Source organism: Bos taurus, chromosome 11 (genome assembly GCF_002263795.3).
Source record: "Bos taurus isolate L1 Dominette 01449 registration number 42190680 breed Hereford chromosome 11, ARS-UCD2.0, whole genome shotgun sequence".
NCBI classification, from domain to species: domain Eukaryota; kingdom Metazoa; phylum Chordata; class Mammalia; order Artiodactyla; family Bovidae; genus Bos; species Bos taurus.
Window position 1 is genome coordinate 87,469,041 of NC_037338.1, and position 27,541 is coordinate 87,496,581.

At 50.1% G+C, this 27,541-nt stretch overlaps 1 protein-coding gene across 2 annotated transcripts; it reads right to left on the reverse strand.

The window, feature by feature from the left end:
* Positions 1-19,632: 19,632 nt before the first annotated feature.
* On the reverse strand, positions 19,633-26,921 carry RRM2 (ribonucleotide reductase regulatory subunit M2). 2 transcript variants are annotated; one of them, NM_001244181.1, is made up of 10 exons: positions 26,772-26,921; positions 26,601-26,675; positions 26,102-26,245; positions 25,700-25,816; positions 25,073-25,206; positions 23,586-23,680; positions 23,342-23,475; positions 21,931-22,035; positions 21,733-21,846; positions 19,633-21,652 (listed from the first exon to the last, which is right to left on the reverse strand). In NM_001244181.1, exons 1-10 carry the CDS (start codon positions 26,868-26,870, stop codon positions 21,500-21,502), a joined length of 1,170 nt encoding a protein of 389 aa, NP_001231110.1. In that variant the 5' UTR covers positions 26,871-26,921; the 3' UTR covers positions 19,633-21,499. The 2 variants fall into 2 exon arrangements, with proteins under 2 accessions (NP_001231110.1, NP_001231111.1); NM_001244182.1 differs by lacking the exon at positions 26,102-26,245.
* Between the last annotated feature and the right edge of the window lie 620 nt (positions 26,922-27,541).

Here is a 27,541-nt window from a genome sequence, read left to right on the forward strand (position 1 = left end):
ACTCCCCTCCCCACCCTCTAGAGCAGTGGTCCCCAACGCTTACCGCACATCAGGTCTGCCAGGGAGCTTTAAACACGCCCAGGTCCTTCCCCCAGAAGCTCGGATTCCATCTAGTTGCAAAATGAAAGAAGCCGCTCAGTCCTGTCCAACTCTTTGCAGCCCCATGGACTCGTCCATGGAATTCTCCAGGCCAGAATACTGGAGTGGGTAGCCTATCCCTCCTCCAGGGGATCTTCTGAACCCAGGGATCAAACCCAGGTCTCCCGTCTTACAGGCAGATTCTTTACCAGCTGAGCCACAAGGGAAGCCCAGTTGCAAAAGCCAGGAGCAAGTGGAGAGAGGCAGCCAGGGACATAGAAAGGAAGGTGGGCGTGGGAGCCACCCTGGAGTTCAAACCCCTTCTGCCTTTATGAGCTGGGTGACCTCAGGCCAATACCTTGCCCTCCCTGAGCCTCGGTGTTCTCAAATGGAAGAAGCATCCCAGATGATGGGAGGGGATCAGCAATAACACAGGTAACTTTCAGCTCAGCACAGGTACCTTAAGAGCGTACGACAAGGCAAGCTGGCATCATTGCCCCCCGCCCCCCCGGGCAGCCTCCAATTCCTGCAAGGCAGCTGGGCTCCAGGACCACCTGCCACAGCTGGGGAGTCACAGAAGCCCCTGGGGGAGATGCTGGCCTGCAGATACGGCTGCTATGGACCCCCAGTCCCAGCCTCCAGGAGACTATTCTGGTTCCAATTCAGAATGCCTGGCTCCTGGCTCAATGGGCTTTGTCCCAAAGATGTAATTTCTATTTTGATTCCACTCGACATTTAATGAAATGACTTTCAGACACCACGCAGCCTGTCTGAGTTATGAAACCACATCTTCTGGATCCCATACTCAGCCCAATCACAAGGCCCTTCTTGTTTCAGGAGCTGCCCCACATCACCCGAGGGAGCTGAGAATGCCCTGGGGGGGGCCAAAGCCTGCAGCGCAGAACCTTTGCTCTGTTTGATCAGGGCCCCCACCCGGGTCCCCGCAGGCTAGACCATGACAGCAGCCTCCACCCTGCCTCCTACTCCCATCTCCCTCTCTCCAATCCATTGCTGTTCAAACTGCAGATTAAAAACTTCCAGGGAGACAGGAAATCAATGGGGAGGGTTGCAAACAGCACTGTCAGAAAAACAGATCAGAGAGAATAGGATAGAAAACACTGGAATGTATCAGGTGTGGCAAGAGTGATGGCTGATGCCAGGACACCCTGCCTGTGGGGTGGACACCAGGCCTCTGTGAAATGAGCAGAAGACTGAAAGATGCGGCTCTCGTCCATGACCCTTGAACTTTCTGAAATGCACACCTGAGCGTGTCACTCCCCAGCTAGAATTCAGTGGGTTTAGGGACAGAGTTCAGATTCCTCAGGATGACATCAAAAGCCCCCCGAGACCCTCATCCCACCCCCATCCCCACTAGAGAGCAGGGGTATCCAGGCTGCCCAGCCCTCACCTCCAGAGGACTCAAGGGCAGGATCTAGTGAGCAGGGCATGATGTCGTAAGTCATCTCCTAGGTGATCCCAGTCCACCAGCTGACCTCCTCTGGGCTAAGACCACTTTCTGGATTCTATAGAAGCAAAGATATGAATATTTCTGGAAGCTTTCTATTCAAAACAAAGTGGTGATGGTGGCAATGGTTTAGTCACTGTCATGTCCAACTTTTACAACCTCATGGACTGTAGCCCACCAGGCTCCTCCATCCATGGGATTTCCCAGGTAAGAATACTGGAGTGGGTTGCCATTTCCTCCTCCAGGGAATCTTCCTGACCCAGGGATCAAACCTGGGTCTCCTGCATTGCAGGCAGATTCCTTACCATTGAGCCACCAGGGAAGCTCCCCAAAAGAAGTAGAGACCTTAAAATTTCTCCATGACTTGAAGTGATAGGACCAGATGCCATGATCTTAGTTTTCTGAATGTTAGCTTTAAGCCAACTTTTTTACTCTCCTGTTTCACTTTCAGCAAGAGGCTTTTTAGTTTCTCTTCACTTTCTGACATAGGGGTGGTGTCATCTGCATATCTGAGGTTATTGATATTTCTCCTGGCAATCTTGATTCCAGCTTGTGCTTCTTCCAGCCCAGCGTTTCTCATGATGTACTCTGCATATAAGTTAAATAAGCAGAGTGACAATATACAGCCTTGACGTACTCCTTTTCCTATTTGGAACCAGTCTGTTGTTCCATGTCCAATTCTAACTGTTGCTTCCTGACCTGCATACAGGTTTCTCAAGAGGCAGGTCAGGTGGTCTGGGATTCCCATCTCTTTCAGAATTTTCCACAGTTTATTGTGATCCACGTAGTCAAAGGCTTTGGCATAGTCAATAAAGCAGAAATAGATGTTTTTCTGGAACTCTCGTTTTTTCAATGATCCGGCGGATGTTGGCAATTTGATCTCTGGTTCCTCCGCCTTTTCTAAAACCAGCTTGAACATCTGGAAGTTCATGGTTCATGTATTGCTGAAGCCTGGCTTGGAGAATTTTGAGCATTACTTTACTAGCGTGTGAGATGAGATCATGGCATCTGGTCCCATCACTTCATGGGAAATAGATGGGGAAACAGTGGAAACAGTGTCAGACTTTGTTTTTTTGGGCTCCAAAATCACTGCAGATGGTGATTGCAGCCATGAAATTAAAAGACGCTTACTCCTTGGAAGGAAAGTTATGACCAACCTAGATAGCATATTCAAAAGCAGAGACATTACTTTGCCAACAAAGGTCTGTCTAGTCAAGGCTATGGTTTTTCCTGTGGTCATGTATGGATGTGAGAGTTGGACGGTGAAGAAAGCTGAGCGCCAAAGAATTGATGCTTTTGAACTGTGGTGTTGGAGAAGACTCTTGAGAGTCCCTTGGACTGCAAGGAGATCCAACCAGTCCATTCTAAAGGAGGTCAGTCCTGGGTATTCTTTGGAAAGAATGATACTAAAGCTGAAACTCCAGTACATTGGCCACCTCATGTGAAGAGCTGATTCATTGGAAAAGACTCTGATGCTGGGAGGGATTGGGGTCAGGAGGAGAAGGGGATGACAGAGGATGAGATGGCTGGATGGCATCACCAACTCGATGGACGTGAGTTTGAGTGAACTCCGGGAGTTGGTGATGGACAGGGAGGCCTGGGGTGCTGCAATTCATGGGGTCCCAAAGAGTCGGACACGACTGAGCAACTGAACTGAACTGAAAGTGAAGTGAAGTGAAGTCACTCAGTCGTGTCCGACTCTTTTCGACCCTGTGGACTGTAGCCCACCAGGCTCCTTCGTCCATGGGATTCTTCAGGCAAGAATACTGGAGTGGATTGCCATTTCCTTCTCCAGAACTGGCTATTAAAAGGGCTTCTCTTGTGGCTCAGCTGGTAAAGAATCCGCCTGCAATGTGGGAGACCTGGGTTCGATCCCTGGGTTGAGAAGATCCCCTGGAGAAGGGATAGGCTACCCACTCCAGTATTCTGGCCTGGAGAATTCCATGGACTGTATAGTCCAGGGGTCACAAAGAGTTGGACACGACTGAGTGCCTTCCACTTCACTGGATATTAAAAATAGGAAGGCAGGCAGCTCTCTGCAGCTGGAGCCCTGCCCCAAGGCTCTGGAAACCTCTAGAACCAGAGGGATGCCAAATGCTACTCTGCCAGCAGCTTCCTAAAGCCCAGTTGCCACCATATCACGTGAACATCTGGACAAGCCCAGGTTCCAAGAGAAGCTGAAAAAGAAATAAACTGAGGACCTCCCCGGTGGTACAGTGGACAGGAATCCGCCTGCCGACACAGGGGACACGGGTTGGATCCCTGGTCTGGGAAGATCCCACGTGCGCTACTGAGCCTGCGCTCCAGAGCCCAGGAACCTCGACGACTGAACCCACCTGCGTTTTGCAACTACTGAAGCCCGAGCATCCTACCACCCCCCGGCTCCACGAGAGAAGCCACCTCGACGAGAAGCCCCTGCGCGGCAACTAAAGAGTAGTCCCTGCTCACCAGTCCTAGAGAAAAGCCCCCACAGCCACGAAGACCAGCACAACTAACAATAAATAAATTTATTCTAAAAAAGAAATTGAACGTTAGCCACTGACCACTGACCCCTGAACCCGAGGTCTCGAGCGCTGCCTGGTCTCGAGCGCTGCCTGGTCTGCATTCTGAGTCCTCAGAAGGGTGCATGGCCAAGGAGCTTGAAGACACCTGCGGAAGGAAGTTCAGGTCCCTGGCTCTAAAGGCTTGAAGCTCTGCTCACAGGACAGTCTCCAGAAGGCCCTGTGAGTGCAGGGGAGGGAAGGCAGAGACATCTACAGCATCTGAGGATGCAGGTTAGCCCTGAGGGTAAGCGGGGAGACGGGCTTCCCAAGTGGCGCTAGTGGTACAGAACCCACCTGCCAATGCAAGAGACAAGAGACGTGGGTTCGATCCCTTGGTCGGGAAGATCCTCTGGAAGAAGGTCTGGCAACCCACTCCAGTATTCTGGCCTGCAGAATCCCATGGACCGAGGAGCCTGGTGGGCTACAGTCTAAGGGGTCGCACAGAGTTGGACACGACTGAAGTGACTTAGCACTCAGCGTTCATGAGGAGGGACGGTGCGGAGAAAGAGACCCAACCATTATCTCACTTAACCCCTACCGTGTGTGTGCTCCCCAACTCGTTACTGAGTCACAGACAGCAGTTCCCCCAGGTCAGTCACTCACTGTCTCATTCATTCATTCAACAAACATTCAAGAGAATCCAGAACGCCAGACCTGTGCCCGATGATGTCTGGTGGTACCAGGGCACATGGCCCCATCCCTGCCCTCAGGGTACTCACTACCCGAGGGATTGGAGGGGGGGTCAAGAAAGGGACAGACAGGTACCATTCTGTAGTATAAACACTCAGAGCTACAGGCACACAGAGGCACACAGAGGCGACCCCGAGCCCAGCCCCACGGTGTCGGAGTAGCACCATGGGAAAGTGACCTGCTGGACAGGTGCTGAGGTCCAGAAGCCCTGAGGCTCAGTGCTGGTCAGATGGGGTGAAGCCAGTGGGTGCCTGGACTCCGGCAGTGCGAGGGTGAGGGAGGCCCATCCTTTGATCAGCTTTCTAACAGATCACCTGGAGGCTACGTGGAAAATGGACTGGAGGAGGGCACAGCAGGGGAAGACTATTTTTTGGGCGGCTCCAAAATCACTCCAGATGGTGACTGCAGCCATGAAATAAAAAGATGCTTACTCCTTGGAAGAGAAGTTATGACCAACCTAAACAGTGTATTAAAAAGCAGAGCATTACTTTGCCAACAAAGGTGTGTCTAGTCAAAGCTATGGTTTTTCCAGTAGTCATGGATGGATGTGCAATTTGGACTATAAAGAAAGCTGAGCGCCAAAGAATTGATGCTTCTGAACTGTAGTGTTGGATAAGACTCTTGAGAGTCCCTTGGACTGCAAGGAGATCAAACCAGCCCATCCTAAAGGAAATCAGTTCTAAATATTCATTGGAAGGACAGATGTTAAAGCTGAAGCTCCAGTACTTTGGCCACCTGATGCAAAGAACTGACTCATTTGAAAAGACCCTAATGCTGGGAAAGATTGAAGGCGGGAGGAGAAGGGGACGACAGAGGATGAGATGGTTGGATGGCATCACCAACTCAATGGGCATGGGTTTGGGTAGACCCCAGGAGTTGGTGATGGACAAGGAGGCTTGGAGTTCATGGGGTCGCAAAGTGTCGGACATGACTGAGTGACTGAACTGAACTGAACTGAGAGTGGGGGAACCGTGAGCATGAGTGCGGCCATAACCCAGGAGGGATGGCTGGGATCTCCACTAGGAGGGGCTGCCTGGGAGCCTCTGGGACTGATTGCCCAGGACGGTGCGGTGCGGACGAGGGTGCAGTCGGGGGGAAGGCTCCCCCTCCTGGCCACAGCAGGAAGAGCCGCTCCAGCAGCTTGGATCTCTGACCTGGAGAGTTGGGAGTTCGTCCAGTGAGGAAGCTGCAGATGGTGAGCATCCTGGGGATGTAACTTGGGGAGTGGCAGTGGAACGCCCAAGCAGAGATGTCTACTTGCATGTTAGGTCTGGAACTCGAGAACCTGCATTGAGGTGAGAGTTACGACTCCACAGACAGGCGTGCAGACAGCCTGGGGAAAAACCCTGCAAGAGAGACAGGAGAGGGCACGGGGAGGGGTAGGGTGTGGGAGGCAAAGGGCACCGAGGAGGGGCCCCCAGAGCAGAGCCCAGAGGACACAGGTTAGAATTGAAGGGCCCACAAGGGGGCAGACAAGGGGGCAGCACACGACAGACTTGAAAGTTCAGAGCCCCCGCGCTGGGCTGCCCCGGGCTCAAATGCCAGCTCCTCACCTTACTGGTTGTGCGACCTTCAGGAAAAAGCTGTCTTGAAGCTCAGCATTCAGAAAACTAGGATCTTGGCATCCGGTCCCATCACTTTATGGCAAATAGATGGGGAAACAGTGGCAGACTTTATTTCTGGGGGCTCCAAAACCACTGCAGATGGTGACTGCACCCATAAAATTAAAAGATGCTTACTCCTTGGAAAGAAAGTTATGACTAACTGAACTGACCTTTGGGAAGTGACTTAACCTTTCTGGGCCTCCATTCCCTTACTTGTAAAGGGATGTTGTGAGAAGCGAGTGAGTCAGTATATAAAAAGTGCTTGGAATAGTGCGTGAAAGTTGCTCAGTCGTGTCCGACTCTTTGAGACCCCATGGACTATACAGTCCATGGAATTCTCCAGGCCGGAATACTGGAGTGGGGAGCCGTTCCCTTCTCCAGGGGATCTTCCCAACCCAGGGATGGAAGCCAGGTCTCCCGCATTGCAGGCGGATTCTGTACCAGCTGAGCCTACTAGGGAAGCCCAAGAATACTGGAGTGAGTGGCCTATCCCTTCTCCAGTATATCTTGCTGACCCAGGAATTGAACCCAGGTCTCCTGCATTGTGGGCGGATTCTTCACCAGCTGAGCGACGCGACGTATCAACGTTAGGGAAAAGAAAGCAAAGGCCCAGTGTCTCGGGGACATAGTGTCGGGGGTGAGGTGGGGAAGAAGCCAGACCGCGGGGAAAACTGAGGCAGGGATGGGGGCGCGGGGAAGTTGGTGGAAACTGCAGAGGGCCAGATGGGCAGAGCAGGGAGAAGTGAGCCGGTGGACAGGAAGGGATGTCGCCCCTCCAAGGACAAGATCCAGGAAGGACAAAGAAACCCAGCCCAGGGCCTGGGAAACTTCCTGGGGGCCCAAGCCCTGACCCAACCCCTGCCTGGTGCCCTGGCAGCGCTGGCTGACGGGTCAGGAAGGCCAACCCTGCCCACCCTCCCTGTCCTCCCCGCAGCCCTCCTGCCCCAGATGAGACTACTCGGGCCCAAACTGCTCGCTTCCTAGGAATGCAGATTCTTGAGTCTCCAGACAAGCAGGGGCCCACGGGGCAAGGGGAAAACGCATGGAGATCCACAGTGTCCACGAGCCACGCGGCCCTGCTGACCACACATCGAATAGCAGAGGCTGGTGGGACCCGGAGGGCTGGGCGTGGGCCAGGTCGGGGCAGAGGTGCCCTGTGGGGGGACAGACTCAGTGCTGCTCCCAGCAATAGTCAGGGGCACCCACAGAGAGGGGGGAGCAAGAAAGCACCCCAGGGAGGAGGTGCAGGCCTTCAGGGCCTGCAGTCACCTGCTCCTCTGCCCTGGGGACCTGGCGTATCCCCCCCGCCCTCTGAAAGCCACACCCCTCCTCCTGCAACCTGCCTCCTGCAACCCCTCCCCCAGTGTCCCCTGGCCGCCCCAGCTGCCCTCCTCCTTCACCCCCTTTTCCAGCCTCATGCGGCAGCCCTCAGCCTCCTCATTCCTCGTCTATACCTGCTTCCTGACTTCAGATCCTACCTACCCATCAAAGCCCCCCAAAGGGCTGTCTCCAGCTTAGTCAGGCCTCCTCCCTGAACTCCAGCCCCACCTTCTCACCTGCCTGTCCAGCTCCTGCTTGTGCGTGTGCTAAGTCATTTGCAACCCCATGGACTCTAGCCCACCAGGCTCCTCTGTCCATGGGGATTCTCCAGGCAAGAATACTGGAGTGGGTTGATGTTTCCTCCTCCAGGGGATCTTCCTGACCCAGGGGTTGAACCTGTCTCTCCTGCATTGCAGGCAGATTTTTTACCACTAAGCCACTGGGGAAGCCCACCTGCTTGTGACCTAGTAGGCACCTCAAAGGTAACCTGCCCAGGACAGGCCTCTCGTGTGTCCCTCTGGGTGCCCTGCTCTGGCTACTTCCTCTGACTCCCAGCTCACACCACACCAGATGGCCCTGGAGCTAATCCCATCTGCTTTGTCTTCAAAATTCAGACAGGACGTGGCTGCACCCGCCACCCCTCCGCTGTCCTCCCCACCCGAGCAGGTCACATCGCATCACCTGGGCACCTGCAACTGCCTCTGAACGGGTCTCTGGCCTCCACCAGGACATCCCGGCTGATGGCTGACACAGAAACAAGAGTGCTCCTTTGACAATGGAAGACTGATCCCACACTCCCCACGCTCCTCATCCCATAACAGAGAACAAAACCCAAACTCTTTCCCCGGGCTTGCAAGGCCCCACGCAACCCTCCACGCACAGACACCCCCTCCCACCCCGCCCACTGACCTGGCCCCGTCTCCCACCCCTCGTTCTGCTCTGACCGCGCAAAGACAACGGAGGTTCCTGCCACAGGGCCTTGGCTCTTGTCTGGCGGCCACCAGAAACGTGCTTCCTTCCTTCAAGCACGTTCTGTGTCCCCCAGCTCCTCCTCCTGTTCCTGGGAGGGAGCCCTTCGCTGACCACACACCGCAAAGAGCACATTGCCTTCCTGGCGCCCCGCTCCGGCCCTGGTCTTGTCCAGAGCGCGGCCACCACCCGACGTACGGCAGGGCAGTGAGTCCCGGATCGGCGGGCTTCCTGTCTCCCCACCAGCACACGCTCTGCTCAGGGCCCAGTGTCCCCGGTGCCTGGACCAGCACGGGTACCCAGCAGGGCTGGGATTAATGGCCTCCCGGCCCCAGCCTCACCCCTCCTCCAGACGGCTGGGTCTGCCTCGCCTGGGCTCAGTGTTTCTGACCCTGGACTAGCTCCCTGACTCCCTCCTGCTCTATCCTTCCCAGGTGCACGGAGGGGGCTCCTCCCCGGCCCCCTACTCCCCCCTCTCCGGAGACGATCACACTCCATCTCTGTGACCTTGGAACACAGGACCCTAACTCAGTGCTCCCGGACCCCAGCCTCCCCCCATTCAGTCTTGTCACGATCTATCTTCTAGCTGCCTCTGCTGGCAGCAACCAGGGATGTGAAGGAGATGGGTCCTGCCCAGAAGGGGCTGGCAGTGACCCCGGAGAGGCCCTACGAGCAAAGGGACGCCATCCTAGCACAGCCCACAAAGGGCATCGCAGAGCATGGCTGGCTGGCACCAGCTGTCTGAAGCCCTGATGGGGACCCAGTAGGGGTGGTGGGGACAGAGGGTGCCGCCTTAAGTCAGGCTCTGCCTTCTGCAGACTGAACTCCTGTGAGCTCAGTCTGCACACAGCGGAGTGGGACTTAGCCGGGCTCAGTTCTCTCAACTGAAAGAGGCTTCAGAGCATCCCCAACCCTCCCCCAGCCAGCCCTTGTGACAGAAGCAGCAGGCTCCCGGGTCCCAACCAGATCCAGAACCTTCTGAGCAGCATCAAGAGGCCATAGCAGAGGAGAGGGTACACACAGGAGTCACCAACGCAGCCCAGCAAGCGGCAACCTGGGGTCCTCAGCCTCCACATGGCCAGCACTTCCCGCCACAGCTCCGGGGCTGGGCCCTCTGCCCTGAGCTCCTTGGGGGCCAGAACGGCCATCCGCCTGGTAGATGCGGCCCTTCCTTGCTGCAACTGCTCTTCAATCGAAAACTAAAGCAGAAACGCAGAATAGAAAGCCAAACGGCTCTCCCTCCCACCACTCTGATTTCACTTCTCCATTTGTGATACCCTGTCTTTATCCAGATGGACCCATATTTCTAGATCACTTATGTCACTGTAACCACCAGGCACATATAATTTTCTGTTCAGCTCTTTCATCTCCCGTTACTCTGGAACCAGCTTCCCGCATTGCAACACAGCCTTCCTATTTACCATGTGTAATGACTAGTTAGTATTCCACTGGGTCCATACCCCGTGATTTATTTTAACCATTCCCCTTCTGCTTGTCATTTAGGCAATTTCCAGCTCCAGCTCGACTTGGAGATGGAAGGCTGAGTCCCCTGATAAGAGATTGGGAGGATGTAGCCCGTCAGCTGGCGTCCGTGGAGGACTTCCACCTGCAGAGGACACAGAGGAAGCAAGTCACGGAGCCCCGCGTCCACACTTCACTCACAGGCACAACCAGAAACCCACCGACAGACAGCACCCCCCTCGCCACCCTGGTGTGTCCCCCTCCGGCTGGCTCCATATCTTTCCATGGCTCCCCGTGACCTGTCCGCTGGGGCAAGTAGACCCCCCCTTAGCCTGGCGCTCCAGGGCCTGCCCCACCCCTTCAGACTCCTCTCTTCTCTCCCACCAGGTGGTTCACGCACCACCTCTGCCATCACCCCCGACCCCCAGACCCACACAAGGCCTGGGGTGACCGCCGCCTCGGCGCTTAGCGTCCTTTGTCATTGCTGTGCTGGCAGACGGCACAGCTGGCTCTATGGGAGGGGACCCTGAATTGCAGCATGTATCAGTTTCCATGGTGTAAATACCAAAAGCTGATTCTGAGCTACCAAAGTGATGTCACTGGTCATGGAATTGGAAAGAGATGCCCAGTAATATGCAACAGAAGTAGAGGGCCCGAGACGCATGGAAAATGATAGTAACATGTATTAAGATAGACTCTTGAATATTGATCATGCTTCTCTTTAATATAATTTATTTAATTGCAAGTTTATGTAATTTAATTTTTAGTAGAAAGGCAAGAGGGCAAAGTGGCTGTCTGAGGAGGCTTACAAATAGCCGAGAAAAGAAGAGACACAAAAGGCAAAGGAGAAAGGGAAAGATATGCCCATTGGAATGCAGAGTTCCAAAGAATTGCAAGGAGAGATAAGAAAGCCTTCTTAAGGGAACAATGCAAAGAAACAGAGAAAACAATAGGGTGCAAAAGACAAGAGATCCCTTCAAGAAAATTGCAGATACTAAGGGAAACTTTTTTGTAAAGATGGGCACAATAAAGGACAGAAATGGCAAGGACCTAACAGAAGCAGAAGAAATTAAGAAAAAGTGGCAAGAATACACAGAAGAACTTACAAAAAAAGGTCTTAATGACCCAGATAATCACAATGGTGTGGTCACTCATCTAGAGTCAGACATCCTGGAGTGTGAAGTCAAGTGGGACTTAGTTAGCATCACTACGAACAAAGCTAGTAGAGGTGATGGAATTCCAGCTGAGCTATTTCAAATTCTGAAAGATGATACTGTTAAAGTGCTGCACTCAATATGCCAGCAAATTGGGAAAACTCAGCAGTGGCCACAGGACTGGAAAAGGTCTGTTTTCATTCCAATCTGAAAGGCAATGCCAAAGAATGCTCAAACGACCGCACAATTGTGCTCATTTCACAAACTAGCAAGGTAATACTCAAAATCCTTCAAGCTAGGCTTCAATAGTACGTGAACCATGAACTTCCAGATGTTCAAGCTGGATTTAGAAAGGGCAGAGGGACCAGAAACCAAATTGTAATCATCCACTGGATCATAGAAAAGACAAGGAAATTCCAGAAAAACACATACTTCTGCTTCACTGACTATGCTAAAGCCTTTGACTATGTGAATCAAAACCAACTGTGGAAAATTCTTAGAGATGGGAATACCAGACCACCTTACCTGCCTCCTGAGAAACCTGTATGCATATTAAGAAGCAACAGTTAGAACCAAACATGGAACAACGGACTGGTTCAAAATTGAGAAAAAAGTATGTCAAGGCTGTATATTGTCACCCTGCTTACTTATGGGCAGAGAGCGTGAGTACATGCTAAGTCACTTCAATTGTACCAACTCTGCGACCCTATGGACTGTAGCCCGCCAGGCTCCTCTGTCCATAGGATGCTCCAGGCAAGAATACTGGAGTGGTTGCCATGACCTCCTCCAGGGGATCTTCCTGACCCTGGGATTGAACCTGAGTCTCTTATGCCTCCTGCACTGGCAGGCAGGATCTTTATCACTAGCACCTCCTGGGAAGCCCCCATATGCAGAATGTATCATTCGAAATGCTGGGCTGGATGAATCACAATGGAATCAAGATTGCCGGCAACAACCTCAGATATGCAGATGATACCACTCTAATGCCAGAAAGCAAAGAGAAACTAAAGAGCCTCTTGACCAAGGTGAAAGAGGAGAGTGACAAAGCTGGCTGAAAACTCAACATTAAAAAAACTAAGATCATATCATCTGGTCCCATCCCTTCACGGCAAATAGATGGAGAAAAAGTGGAAACAGTGGCAGATTTTATTTTCTTGGGCTCCAAAATCACTGCAGATGGTGACTGCAGCCATGAAATTAAAAGATGCTTTCTCCTTGGAAGAAAAGCTATGACAGACCTAGACAGTGCATTAAAAAGTAGAGACATTACTTTGCCAACAAAGGTCGAACTGTGATGCTGGAGAAGACTCTTGAGAATCCCTTGGACAGCAAGGCGATCAAACCAGTCAATCCTAAAGGAAATCAACCTTGAATATTCATTGGATAGACTGATGCTGAAGCTGAAGCTCCAATACTTGGGCTACATGATGTGAAGAGCTGATTCATTGGAAAAGACCCTGATGCTGGGAAAGACTGAAGGCAGAAGGAGAAGGGTGTGACAGAGGATGAGATGGTTGGATGGTATCACCAACTCAATGGACATGAGTTTGAGCAAACTCCAGGAGATCTTGGAAAACAGAGAAACCTGGCATGCTGCAGTCCATGGGGTTGCAAAGAGTTGGCTGTGACTTAGCAACAGAACAACAACAATAATTTTTAATAATGGCTGTAATTAACAATGCTCAGTGCTATGGGTTGAATTGAGCCCCCTCTCCCAAAATTCATATGCTGGAGTCCCAATCCCCATTACCTCAGAAGTAATGAGGGCTACATGAGATCATAAGGGTGGACCCTGATCCAATCTGACTGGTGTTCTTTTAAGAAGAGAATAACACACGCATAGATCGAGGGACAACCACGGGACCACACGGTCAGAAGGTAGTCATTTGCCAGCAAAGGAGAGAGATCTCAGGAGAAACCAAACCTGCCAAGAACCAGATCTTGGACTTCCAGCCTCCAAAACTGTGAGAAAGCAAACGTCTGTGTGCAAGCCATCCAGTCCAGGGTGCTTTGTTGTGGTGGCCCTAGCAAGTGAATACACTCAAAAAATTCCTGAAAATGTACTAACCGACTCCCAAGTGGGTACTTGCTGGCTCAAGCTGACCACTACTGACCATCTACCACTTTCCCGTTTCCTGACTTGATCGTGGATCCCTCAAGAGCAAGGTCCTGCCTCACTCAGAGGTCATCAAACACTATTTAGAAAGGGCCAGAGAGAAAACATCTCAGCTCCACACACAGCACAACCTCTGTCGCAACACATAAACAAGCCATGTGGCCCTGTGCCGGAAGAAGCATTCAGTGGGTGCTGAAATGTAGATTTCCACATATCATGAAATTTTATTCTTTTGATACATTTTTAAACATTTTTAGCTCAGAGTCTGTAAAAAAATAGGCATTGGACCAGATTTGGCCCCAGGGCCTGGTGTTCTGACCCCTGACCTTCAGTACTTCCCTCCCTCAGCAGAGGGAGGAGGGCTCGGTTAATGCTTGATGAAGCAGGGAGGGATGCAATGAAGGTCCGCCAGCCTGCCCGGCATTTCAGTCAGCCAAGTCCCCTTCCGGGCAATGTCAGGAATCTTTTTTTAATGCAAAATGTTTTTCTAATGTGCCAAGGGAAAAAGGGCTTTCTGAAATATAAATCAAATCTCTCTCTGCAAGGCAGACCCATCCCCTCCTTGCTGCCTCTAACATTCTAAGTGATGTGTCTTAGAAATAAAATCCAGTAACTCTTCCATTAATAACTTCTGTTTACCGAGCGTCTCAAAACCATGTCACATCAAACCTAAGGAGACAGAACTCGGATCACTGGTTCCCCGGGGGGCTGAGGCGGAGGGGAAGTGGAGAGGGGCTGCTGATGGGGGACGAGGTCTCTTTCTAAAGTGGGTTGTGTTATCCAACTCTGTGACTATCCTAAAAACCACTGAAATTGTATCTCCATAAAGCTGTTTGAAAAACACACCAGGACCAGAGTCGCCTAATTCTCACAGTGACAGTTTCTAAATCCAGTCTTTGCTGCTGCTGTCCCTGCAGTGACAGAAGCGGGCTTGGCAGGAGGGAGGCCCCCAGTACCCACCTGCAGGCCTTCCCAAGCAGGAGCGCATCGTTGGGGGGGCTCCCTGGGGTCCCACAGGAGAGGCTCTCCACCCCAAGGGGAGGCACAGCGAGACCCCACACAGGCAGCCAGGCTTCTAGGCACCTTCTGAAAGCAACTGGAAACTTCCCATTTTCCACCCCCTGAAAGCGGTCACTGCTCCCATTACTAAACCTGGGATTCAACCTTCCTGGTGCTTCACTGCGAGCTTATTTGCGGGACTCAGGAAGAAGGCAGCCAAGAGTGGCTCCAAAGCCTGGGCCGGTGATGACTTTCTCTGATTTACGAACAGGGAGGCGGGCCACAGGCCCACAGTGACGGAGTGCAGCCCGCCCACCGCACCAGGTACACAGGGAAGGCAGGACGAGGACACGGGCCGCTGGACAAGGTCCCTGAGCAGCAGGAACGGCTCCAGAAGTGCTTCTTGGGACCAGCATGGTGGCCTGGGTGCCTGTCCCTCATAAAGGAGAACAATCACTCCCAAGGGGTAAAGGGACGGAGTGTGGCCATGCGGCCAGGACACATGAGTTCCAGTCCTGGTCAGCCACTGTTTATCTATGTGCTTCCCAGCAAGACTGGTGACCTCCCTGTGCCTCAGGGCTATATCTGTAAAATGGATCTAATTCTCCCTGCCCCAGGGTGATTGTGGATCACAGGAACTCAGGGCTGTTGTAAACTCATTGGCTTACTTAAGGGAATATTTTGGGTGTGGACTTCAGGCATGGCTGGATCCAGAAAGTGAAGTCATGAATACTCTGTTTCTCTGAAAATCAGCTCTCTTTTCCCGTGTGTGCGATGCAATGTCAATACAGGCCTGCTTAATGGTTGAAAGGTGGCTGCAGCAGCCCCAAACCCTCTGTACCCTAAACCCCAAGGCCTGGGGGAAAAACAGGGCCTCCGTTGCCCAAACCAAATGCAAGCCCTAAGCCTGGCTCTGGCTGGCAGTAACCAGATCCTCCTTTCAAGCCATCAGACCACGGTGACTGTGGTCACAGGACTTTGACTGTGAGCAACAAGGGTGGTCAGTGGCCTCTGGTGGGAGGAGGGGGTAACCAGCCTTCCAAGGCTCTACCCACTCCTAAAGCAGATTCCATCTTGCAGAGCCAGGAGGGATAGCAGCACCGCCCACCACATCACAACCCGATTCAGAGGGTGCAGAGTTAGAGGCCTTCTCTGGGTCACAGGAAGCCTCAGGCAGAGCTTGAACTCTCAGGTCAAGGGCCACACCCAGGAAGACTCAGCTCCAACCCCTAAACTTGGAGGGCCCTGCTGTCTCCACACGGGCCTGTGTGCAGGAGCAGTCCCCTGCTACAGGCCTGGCCTCAACCCCTCACCTGGCTTGTCCCCAGGTGAGTGTGGCCAAATTCCAAAACTTGCCCTGCTCACATCACGAGCAGTGATGGGTCACACCTGGCCAGCCTACACTGGCCCCAGAACCCTGCTCTGATGGTACCATCTGGACGTGGGAGGATGGGCATCCTTGGACTCTGATTATGAGGACAAGTCAACTCCGGGAAGTTACATGACTACCTCAACATTGCCCACTGTATGAACTCCCTTTTGAAATAAGGTGTCCTTCCATCCTGCCCTCCATGTCTCCTATCCCTCCCAACTTCCCACCTGCTTCCAGGTAATTTCTTACAGCTACATCCCTGAGGGTCCCTGAGGGTCACTAATTCATCAGCCATGTCTAATCGTTCTAAACAGGCTATTTTTTAAAGCTCTAAGAGCTTGAATCCCAGTAATGTTGTATTCTTAGAAATTCTAGCTGGTTCTTTTAAAATCGGCCTGTTATTTCTTTATAATTCTGTTCTTTGCGGTTTGATTCACTTTTTCCTTTGATCACATGTGTGTGTCAGTCACTCAGGTGTGTCCAACTCTGCAACCCCATGGACTGTAGCTCACCAGGCTCCTCTGTACAAGGGATTCTCCAGGCAAGAGTACTTATTATTATCTTATTAATCCACATTCTTGAGATTTTTATATCCATTGTTCCTACAGTCATGTGGCTTCTTTGGTTTTTTAAAAAGTATTTTATTTAACTTTATTTTATTTGACTCCATCAGGTCTTTATTGCAGTACCCCAGTTTCCCTCTAGCTGTGGCACACAGGTTTAGTTGCCCTGACACATATGGGATCTTAGTTCCCCAGACCAGGGATCGAACTCGCGTCCTTGTATTGGAAGGTGGACTCTTAACCACTGGACCACCAGGGAAGCCCTTCCTTGTATGTTCTGTTATGTGGGAACCACACACAGCTGGGTTGGGGGTATGCATCTCCCACAAGTTTCTAGACCACAAATCCGAGAGGAGCAGGCCTACCTAGGGTTTTGCCTTTTTCAAAGTCCAGAAAGATCAACACCCTCATCCTCTCCCCAGGGCTAGTGGGATTATTAGACTCTATTTCTATTTCAGCTTTGCTTTGTGCAGATGTTTTGGTTCTAACTCCCCCTAGTGCCAATCAACCCCTCCCAGCTAACCCAAGGGTGTTTGGTCCTTTACTCTGATTTCTCTAAGGAACCAACAAGAGAAATTGTTGGTTCCTTAAAGAAACCAACAGGGCTCTTCCAAGCAGTCTCCCAGGGTCACTGTTTTGTTCCCAGCCTCTGAGAATCTCCCTTTCCTAGGAAGTCAGCAGCCATTGAATTTTTATCACTGGGAAGTGTCTGAAGCAGGAGGGTTTTCAGGCGCCATCGTGCTGGAGCCACACTTTAATCTTTAGAGGCAAACTATGGTTTGTCCAGTAGTCATGTACAGATGTGAGCGTTGGGCCATAAAGGCTGTGCGCTGAGGAATTGTTGCTTTCGAACTACAGTGTTGGAGGAAACTTTTGAGAGTCCCTTGGACAGCAAGATCAAACCAGTCGATCCTAAAGGAAATCAATCTTGAATATTCATTGGAAAGTCTGACGCTGAAGCTGAAGTTCCAATACTATGGCCACCTGATGCGAAGAGCCAACTCACTGGAAAAGACACTGATGCTGGAGACTGAAGGCAGGAGAAGAGGGTGACAGAGGATGAGATGGTTGGAAGGCATCATTGACCTAAAACTCATGGACACGAATTTTAAGCAAACTCCGAGAGCCAGTGAAGGCCAGGGAAGCCCAGTGTGCTGCAGTCCATGGGATCGGACACAACTGAACAAGGTGGTTGTGGTTACTGAATCCACTCCAGGGAATGGCTGTGCCGAGAGTACACCAGGCGGGGGAGCCCCCTCTACAGAAGGGGATGGGGTGGATAGGGTCCAAGCAGTCTTTGCTGGTCTGAATGGGCCAAGCCATGCAATTGTGTGCCTCAAAGCTGTGGTCACTCACTGAGGAGCTGGGATTGTCTTGCTCGGCAGTTAAGACATTATCAGGATCTTAATCCTACTGAACAACTCCCTGGCCAGAAAGAGAAAGTGAAAGTTGCTCAGTCGTGTCCGACTCTCTGCGACCCCATGGACTGTACAGTCCGTGTAATTCTCCAGGCCAGAATACTGGAGTGGGTAGCCTTTCCCTTCTCCAGGGGATCTTCCTGACCCAGGGATCGAACCCAGGTCTGTGGCATTGCAGGCGGATTCTTTACCAGCTGAGCCACGAGGGAAGGCCAAGAATACTGGAGTGGCTACCCTACCCCTTCTCCAGCCTGTCTTCCTGACCCAGGAATCAAACCCAGGTCTCCCACATTGCAGGCAGATTCTTTACAACTGAGCTATCAGGGAAGCCCCTCCCTGGCCAAAGGACACTTATAAATACCATCTCTGCAAGAAGCCAGTCCTCAGGCTTTATTACAGGCCAGGCAATGCCTGGTAGGCAAGGGGAGGCTCCCACCACTGTTACGGCAGCCAGGCTGGGCCACACCAAGGGAACAGAACCCCAGGGATCAGGAGTGATTAAATGTGCCTCCTACATAAGTGCTGGGGCTCAGTACATCTGGACCCCAATCAGAAAGCACATCCAGTGAAACCGAAAAGTGGGATCCAGGTTACCAGGCTTTTTAAAGCCCATGGGTGATTATAATGCCCACCAGCGTTGAAAACCACTGGTTTGAACCATATAAAGTCCATCCCAATGTCAAATGTTTCAGATTCTCCCAAGGTAAACTCAATGGGGGGTGTACCTGAGGGCTGGAGCAGCCAGCATAGGTGGATCACAAGAAAAAACATGACCTTGGGCTGCCTGCTTGGAGGCTAATAGTTGATGGTCCTTAGAGCACAGCTGCCTGGAAGTATCTGATGGTGTTTTGGGGATAAAAGGCAAAGCTCTCCACTGAGACCTCTCCAGGACATATAACACACTTCTACCCACTCCAAATGCCAGCACAAATTCAATGGCATCCACCAGCCACTCCAAGGGCGTAATCCTTGGAGGCTGTGTGATGAGATAGTTGTCTCTTGTGACTCTGTGGTCTATATCTCACCAGGCTCCTGTCCATGGGATTCCCCACCCAGGGACTGAGTCTGCATCTTCTGCATCGGCAGGCAGTCTTTACCACCGAGCTTCGAGGGAAGCCCAAGCTCCAAGACAGGAAGTGGCTAAAATCTGTGCCTTCTAAGTGAACATTCTTCATAGGAGTACAGGGAAGGAATCTCAGTGCAATGAAGCAGAAAAAAAGCAGTTGGAAAGACTCATCCCAACCCCGCCTCCACCAGGGAAAGCAGTGTCTCCACACTCCTAAATTCTCCCCTCCACCAGCATCCCCATGGCTGTCTCCCCTGGTTTGGCTCCAGAACTGCATTCTCATCTAACTGGGCTTTACTTAGGCACCCAGCTTCCTCCTGAGGGGTAAACCTAAACCTCACAGGGCAGCTTTGTCCTCTGCCCCGCCTCCGAACAGTGCCTGGCGGGGAGCCTGCAGTTTGCTCAATGAATGACTGTGTATCACCAGTGGGGACACAATGAGTAATTCGTTAGTTTAAGGACACACAGGTGAAAGGAAGTGAGATTGCCCCAGGAAAGGGCATTTACAGACAGTAAATGTCTGTAAAAGTGGGACAGTCTGATGGGGGCCAGGAGACTCAGCCCCCAAGAGGTGGCTCACCTGAGGCTGTGAGCCAAGTTCAACTCCCTTGCTCCTGGTTTTACAAACCCGCGTGCAGTTCAGCAGATGCTTTGGGGCATCACCTTTCAAGTGAACTGGTTTCCCACACCTTGTGCTAGAACAGCCTCGACAAACCCCCAGAACTGCAGAAAGCACATGAACCCCTACACAATATTTATGAAATACTTTCTAGTTTTTTCTTCCTGGATTGAAACACAAATGTTACCAAGGAACTGACACAAGAACAGTTTTATTGAAATCACTGAACACTTGTGCAGTACTCAATATCCGTATTTTGAGACGTTTTAGACAAAAAAATGTTTCCCTTTAAACGGATGAAGAAACCGGATCCTAGTTGGTGGAAGTTAATGCTTGTATCACACAGCTAAGGGGAGGTAGAATCCTAAAATTTGCTTCCAACTTCCACCTGTACCTGACCATGCCAGCTAAAGCATCTATTTTTGTGTTGCCTAAGTTTAAGGACCATATAATCTAGACTAACTTCACAACAATAATTTAAAAAATAGAGAAGGATCCCATATCACAGAAAATTTTAAATCGACTATTTTACCATTTATACAATGAAGAAAACTGACAATGGGCGGGGGCAGTGGTCAGCCAACACGCAACACAATGTGTTAAACAGCCACAAGATTGACGGGCATCACTTATTTCCTTCCATGTTACATCTTGCCTTTTTTGGAGGGAGGAAGGAATAAAAAGGCAGATTGACTCAAACCTATTAAATATACCAATTAAGTTAATATTTGAGTGGAACATGTATTAATTATTCACATAACACTAGCTTTCTACTGCAGTTTAAGAATCCAGCAGATGATGCTAAGGTTTAAGCAAATCCTAGAAGTCATTGCACTGAATGGTTAACTACTCAATTATGAACTGGAAAATAATACTGGGTAATTATTTCAAAGTATAAACTACAGATACAATATTAAAAAAACATAGATAGTAGAAAACTTCTCTAACTTAAAAGTATAAACGGTTAAGTCAACAGTACCTACTTACAAATTTCACAAAATCAGAATAAACACTCAACTTTTAAGAGGGGCCATTTCAGTCCTGCCTTTACCACTTAATAGGAGAAAGATCTTATATAGGTGGGTCCTTTCGTTCAAGGGTGATTTCAAAACCAACTTACAATGTTAATATTATATCTTGGATCCTTGCTAAGAAGACTCTTCAAGGATCTTTCATACTAACTTGAAGTTGAGGAACATACAATCTGAGAAACTAAATAAATGATACAGCCCCTCCCGCACACCCAGGTTACCTACAGTGAGCCTGGATCTGAACTTTAGTTCCTAGAGATCTCTCATCTCTTATCCTGAGATACTCAACCTGGGCTCTAGAACAGGACACCGACCTGTGTTCTGGAGGGCACCACCTGGCTGATATTAATACCTAGGCGTGCAAAGGATTGAGTCAAAAAGCGCTTCAATTCAATTCATTCAAGGAAAGAAGAAAAATAACATGCTTAGTTTACATAGGCTTAACCTGCTCTGGTCACCTAGTAAATCTTGAATTGGCTGCCACTACTGGTAAATAGAATACTTTTATATTTGGTGCAGAAACCAACAAATTTAGGTAAAATCAAGCCTTTACCCTGACAGTTCAAACTTTGTTTATTTGTATGTAAAGTGCCAGTTTTATATACAAATCATAAGTAAACTTTAAAATCTGCTCAGAAGCAGTGAGTCTGATGTCTTCCTACAGCCTTGTGGTGGTTAATCTTTAATCTTTCCGGATCAAACTCCCTGGAGTCCCTACACTTGGAGGCCAAGAAAGCAGCTGTTAAGACCCAAAGTAAGTCCTGTTCAGCTAGCCTGCTTGCAAAAGCCAAACACGGGCAAGATCTTTCAAGAACCCGAGTAGCTTCTGACTACTTTCCATCGAGGTGACCCCACTAGCATTAACAGGATTGATTTTGAGGTAGCTACACGGTGCTAAAGATGCCATTAGTGAACATGATGGACAATTCATGGTGTAGCTCGTTGATATGGTTCAAGTAGCTGATTTTTTTCTTTTTTGATGAGAAGGAAAAAAAAATAATCAGCAAAGTAAGAGCACGTCTTCAGGTCACTTAGAAGTCGGCATCCAAGGTAAAGGAATTCTCTGTCGGACTTGACATCACTCCCATCCTCTGATACTCGCCTACTCTCTTCTCAAAGAAGTTAGTCTTCCCCTCCAGTGAAATATTTTCCATAAAGTCAAATGGATTTTCTACTCTGAAAACCTGAAAAGGTTCATAGCAAAACATAAGCACAGAACACCGGTTTCAGAAAGAACCAGAGGGCTACCCACAAAATACTTTACCTTGCTAAAGCCCAGCTCCAGCATAAGTCTATCTGCCACGAACTCAATGTACTGCTTCATCAAAGTGCAATTCATCCCAATGAGCTTCACAGGCAGGGCCTCCGTGAGGAACTCCTAGGGGCCAGAGCACAGCTTCTCAATAAAACCGAAGCATTAAGAGGTCTTCTAGCAAGCACAAGGCCTCCCTGTGTTACCCACCTGTTCTATCCTAACTGCATTGACGATTATTTCTTTTACTCTCTGTTCCGAAGGTTTGTGCAACAGGTGTTTGAACATCAGGCAGGCAAAGTCACAATGCAAACCCTAGAAGAAAAAGGTTTAAAGTCACCAACAGAGCAGTGGCACCACACTCCAGTACTCTTGCCTGGAAAATCCCATGGACAGAGGAGCCTGGTGGGCTGCCGTCTATGGGGTCGCTAAGAGTCGGACCTGACTGAGCAACTTCACTTTCACGCATTGGAGAAGGAAATGGCAATCCACTCCAGTGTTCTTGCCTGGAGAATCCCAGGGACGGGGGAGCCTGGTGGGCTGCTGTCTATCGGACACGACTGAAGCGACTTAGCAGCAGTAGCAGCAGCAACAGAGCAGTAGACTTCTATCATTAACGTGGAAGAAGAAACTGTTAGGCTGGCATTCTTGTTAGACATCCTGTGTGGTCAGACTAAAGCATTTCAAATGTCAAGGGGAAGATGACTCAAATGCTTTGTCACTAAGGCAGGCTCAGGCCCCACGCTGGGCCCCAGTGCTGCCCCTAGAGGACAGCGAGACAGGTCTGGTCCTCACTCTGTGGTTGCCAAGGAGTGGGAGGAAATTTTTCTCAGCATTCTTCCTTCCTACAGCCCTGAGCTTTAACATTCACCACCACTACTTCCAGCAGAAAAGGCAAAACTCTGAATAGGCTGGTTAGTTTTTAGATTTATAACCTAATGTCTGGGAAAGCAGTAATAGTAATGCAATTTCAAGTGAATCAAGTCTGCAAGTCTCAGTGCATTAAATCCCAAGTAATGTTGATGGGAGTGGTTTCCCTGGTAAGCTCAATGGTAAAGAATTCACCTGCCAATGCAGGAGATGCAGGTTCGATCCTGGGTTAGGAAGATCCCCTGGAGAAGGGAATGGCAACTCTAGTATCTCTTGCCTGCAAAATTTCATGGAGAAGCCTGGCGGGCTACACAGTCCACAGGGTCACAGAGTCAGACATGACTGAGAACACACACACCCAGACAACGCTGATGGGAGTTAAACAGAACATCTGGGCACTAAACTTTTCTTTTTGGCATTTTAATCCAAGTGCATTCAAAGACATACTGGACCTGAATGGATTCAGAGATGTTAGCCAACTAATTCTGAAGTACAGAAGGATCACACACAGGTAGAAATAATATTACTTCCCCTAGGAAAAAATTCCATACATAGGGAAATACCTATGTATACTGAGAATATGAGTAAAATAATTTCAGCAAATTATTTCATTCTCTGCCAAGATGCCTATGGTTGAACCCACATGTTAAATGTGCATTTAAGGCAATCTCACATCTTGGGTTCCCTTCAGTGAACATGGGGTTGTAGGTGTTTGGGGTGCAGGTCAGCCTATTATCTGAATTAGACCCACCTCGTCTCTGCTAATAAGTTCATTGGAAAACGTGAGGCCAGGCATCAGTCCTCGTTTCTTGAGCCAGAATATCGACGCAAAAGAACCGGAAAAGAAGATGCCTTCCACTGCAGCAAAGGCTACCACACGTTCTCCTACAGTTAAAAAAAAAAATATTTCTGTATTTGCCTGTGTTCATAGGAACAAACCAGTAACATCACTTAGAAAATGAAGCTCAGGGGTAAGTAGGGCCAAGGTCCCTTACCATATGTAGCTGCTTTGTCCCCAATCCAGCGCAAGGCCCAATCTGCCTTCTTCTTCACACAAGGCATGGTCTCAATGGCGTTGAAGAGAAATTCCCTGGTAGGCACACACAGATGATCAGTCATTCTAGCAAAGACTTCTAGTATCAGCTGCTAGGTAAGAGCACTGGGACCAAGACCAATTTGGGATTCAAACTGAAATGTTTTCTTTTTACTAGCTTGCTTTTTCCTCCAATGTTTTAGAAAAAATATCCAAAATCCATTTGGTTTATGTTAATAAAATTTAGGTATTCATTAGTTCATACTGAGGCCCACAACCTCAGTCTGTTAGATCAAGAGCATTGACTGGTTTCATTATTTCAAGTTCAGGTCATACCCTCTTCCTCCCTGTGCTTACTTTGGGAGTCCAGAGATTCCCCAGCCTGTCCCAGTGAGCTTGTTTTCCTCAGACCTTGGGCTCCTTTTATTCTCTTTGCTTGTCAACCTGGGTCTTGCCTCTCCCTAGCTTTCAAAGCTCAACCATCAGGCCTTTCTGATCCCTCCCTTCTGGTAATCTATTCCAATCATGCCCTACCTTTATTTTCTTTTTTCATTTCCACCTGCAAACATGTTCAAATCGTTTTACAACCCCATCCCCCACCCCCGCAAAGAGTTCCCTCCATCCTGCTGGCCTTTCAAGTCACCACTCATTTTCCCTCTTCACTTTCTTCCACATCATCTACAAAAGGCTACTCCTCAGCTTCACCACTTCTGTTCTACACAGGTTCTTGTCCTGAAGCTGACCTTAGTATCTAGACTACTCAAATGCCTATTTCTAGTGCTCCCCTCCTCTCCAGTCAATCCTAACAATGTAAAATAGGCCCTAAGCTACTTACATTTCTTCTCTGTTATCCCCCAATATATACTATCATTTCAGGAAAATTGCTGTGTGCCTGAATTAATTTCATGGTTCATGGTGCTATTTATTATGTAATTCCTCCACTTATATTCCTAGGTCTTATTTTCTATATTATGTTGCAAGCCCCTTAAGAGGCTGGTTTTATCTTCAACTTTGCATCCTCCACCCACTCCACCTTGAGCCAGCCTTACACTGTAGGTTGACAGATTTGCCAGACGTGAAAACTATCAAACCTAAGTTTTAGCTCATCAGACAGACTCTTGGAATGTTTTTTCAGAAGGCATTAGACTGGATGTTCATTAGTATGTTTCCAGCTCTAAAAGGATGGAGTAACCTTATAACTGTTTTTAGCAATTGACTAGTAAAGTCCGTCTATGGGGTCGCACAGAGTCGGACACGACTGAAGCGACTTAGCAGCAGCAGCAGCAGTAAAGTGCATTTAGGCCTGTTCTTAAGAGCAGACATGACCATGGGTGCTAGGAATTTCTTTGACTTGCTCATTTTAGAGTCATTTTTCTATCCCTATACGATTTCAAAAAGTAACAACTAGTAATCCTAAATATGTTGGCATATCACCACCCAAATACTCACCTTTCTTTGGAATCTTTAATGTAAGTGTCAATGAGGAGACTATACATTTCAGAATGTATGTTTTCCATGGCAATTTGGAAGCCATAGAAACAACGGGCCTCGGTAATCTGAACTTCTTGGCTAAACCGCTCCACCTAGTGGTAAAACACAAAGATCAGTTTAAGGAAAATCTACCAGCAGCAATTCAGTCAATGAACACTGATTGCCTCACACTTCCTTTTTTGTATCATTACAAGCTAAACATAGTAATTCATTTTCATTCATTGCAAGGAGGATGCACTCAAGACATATATGCAACCAGTTATTAAAAAAAAACAGCAAAGCCACAAAAAGGAGAGCAAATAGATAGTTACTAGGGTTCTGGATCTATTACTATCACTTAATATGATCTTAACATTGTTTCTCTACAGTTGGGGTAAAAAAATACCATAAGGAAGAAATAACTGCAAAGTACGCTATAGAACAGAAAATGCCACAGAATATAAACCCTGGTTTACAGAGAGAGAGAGACACCCATTCAGCGTGCAAAATTTTAAAAGACAAAAAAGAGAATTGTTAGTTCTCTGGTAAATCTTGAATAAACGTACTTTTTCTGGGGGGGGGGGTGGGGGACGGGGGGGAACTCACCAAGTTTTCATTTACTATGCCATCACTTGCTGCAAAGAAAGCCAGCACATGGGAAATAAAATATCTCTCCTCAGACTTCAGGGCTTCCCAGTGCTGAATGTCCTTGGAAAGGTCCACCTGAAATACAGAAGTTCACAAAGGGTTCAAGCCGGCAGGACCCTCACACATACGCCTAAGTGTTCAACTTTAATAAGTCTACTAGCACCACCTGATTTATATACTTCTCACATATTCTGCCAATTTGAACATTTCACGTCCTGAGTGAACAACCATTCCAAAGAGGTACAGGGAGGACAGCAAAGCATATTTCAAACATGTTATAGCCGGCCCGGCTGGGGTCTTCCTCTAGAGAGGCAATGGGCAAAGGGTCTTTTAAGTCTCCTAGTTGCTGCATCTGATTACCTCCTCAGCTGTCCAAAAGGAAGCCTCAGCTTTCTTATACATCTGCCAAATATCATGGTATTCGATAGGAAAGATGACAAAGCGGCGGGGGTTTTCTCTCAGAAGTGGTTCGTCCTCCACACTGGGGGCAGATAGCTTAGGGTTCTTTTGGGAGAGAAAAAGTAAGGGAAAAAAAAATGTTAAGTATAGGGCGAACCATGAAACTGTCATTTTCTTTTTTCAAGCAGAATACCTCCAACGATCAGAAATTTCATGGGGCTGAATGTAAGTCGGTTGTCATACTTGGATTCTATAGGAGTATAGAGAAATAGGAAATGTCCAGATGTGCAGAGGTGCTGGGGAGGGAACAGTCTTTGGCGGGAAAGCAGCGCGGGCCCGGGAGAGGTGGGTAGGGTTTGAGAGCAGACAATGAGGCTTTGGCGCCAAGCAGGCTCCGCCCGCACCGCCTTGCCTGCAGCGCCCCCTCGCCCGGCGCCCCCGCCGCAGCCCACCTACTTACCGGCTCGGAGGGCTCCTGGAAGATCCTCCTCGCGGTCTTGCTGGCCAGCACGCGGGTCCCGCTGAGGGAAGGGGGCTGCAGGGAGGCGCGTGGTCAGAAGCCTGCCCGCGCCCCTAGCCACCCACAGGACCCCGCCGCCCTGCCCCCGACCCCCGCCCCCCGCCCGCTCACAGTGTTCTCCTTGTCCGCTAAGCTGAGCCCCTTCAGGGGCGAGAGCTGCTGCTGCTGCGGGTCAGCGATGGTGGCGAGCGGGACGCGGAAGGAGAGCATGGTGGCAAAATGGTCAGTGAGATGGAGCTGCGCGCGAGTCCCGAGAGCCCCTGTACGGCCCCGCAGGGGAATATTTAAAGCTCCGGGAGCCGGCCCGGTGGGCGGAGCCACTTCCCCCATTGGCTGGATCCCGGATGGCCCCGCCCACCCACAGAGATTCAAGCGTAGCGCGGGAGCACAGCCTGGCCCCTAGTCCTTGCCCTACCGGGACCCTCCGGCACCTGCCCCTCCCAGGCCTCTGGGCGGCCACGGGAGCTTCCGCCCGCCTCCCCGAGGGCCTCGTCGCACAAAGGCTGCAGCCCCTGCGCGCTCCGTGCGCCTTAGCGGGCGCGCAGGCTCTTTCGCGCGTCCCCAGGACGGTTTGGGATTGAATGAAGCAATGCGATTGGAGCCCGCCAGCCCGCGAGCGGGAGCGAATTCCCCACCCCCGCGGAGCCCCACCTCTCTGAGGACCTCTCTGGAACCCAGGCTCTCGGTTACGCGGGCTCTCGGTTCCGCGTAAATGGTTTTTGCAGATGAGCTTGGTACGGAGGCCCGTAAAACGCCCCTGGCTGCGAGGGAGATGTGGCTGTGGCGATCTGGATACATGTGTGTACCCGGGTGGGGGTGCCAGGTCCCTGAGGTCCGGCAAAGGAGGGGGCTGACCGGTTGGTGACCGCCTAATGGTTAGA

What these genes read in the sequence shown, in the direction of transcription:
- RRM2 (NM_001244181.1), bottom strand. Translation starts at nt 26,870, where the DNA reads ATGCTCTCCTTCCGCGTCCCGCTCGCCACCATCGCTGACCCGCAGCAG. An exon ending in ATTAAAGATTCCAAAGAAAG is followed by an intron (nt 23,681 to 25,072) that starts GTGAGTATTTGG and finishes TGTGCCTACCAG; the next exon opens with GGAATTTCTCTTCAACGCCA. An exon ending in AACTTATTAGCAGAGACGAG is followed by an intron (nt 22,036 to 23,341) that starts GTGGGTCTAATT and finishes TTTTTCTTCTAG; the next exon opens with GGTTTGCATTGTGACTTTGC.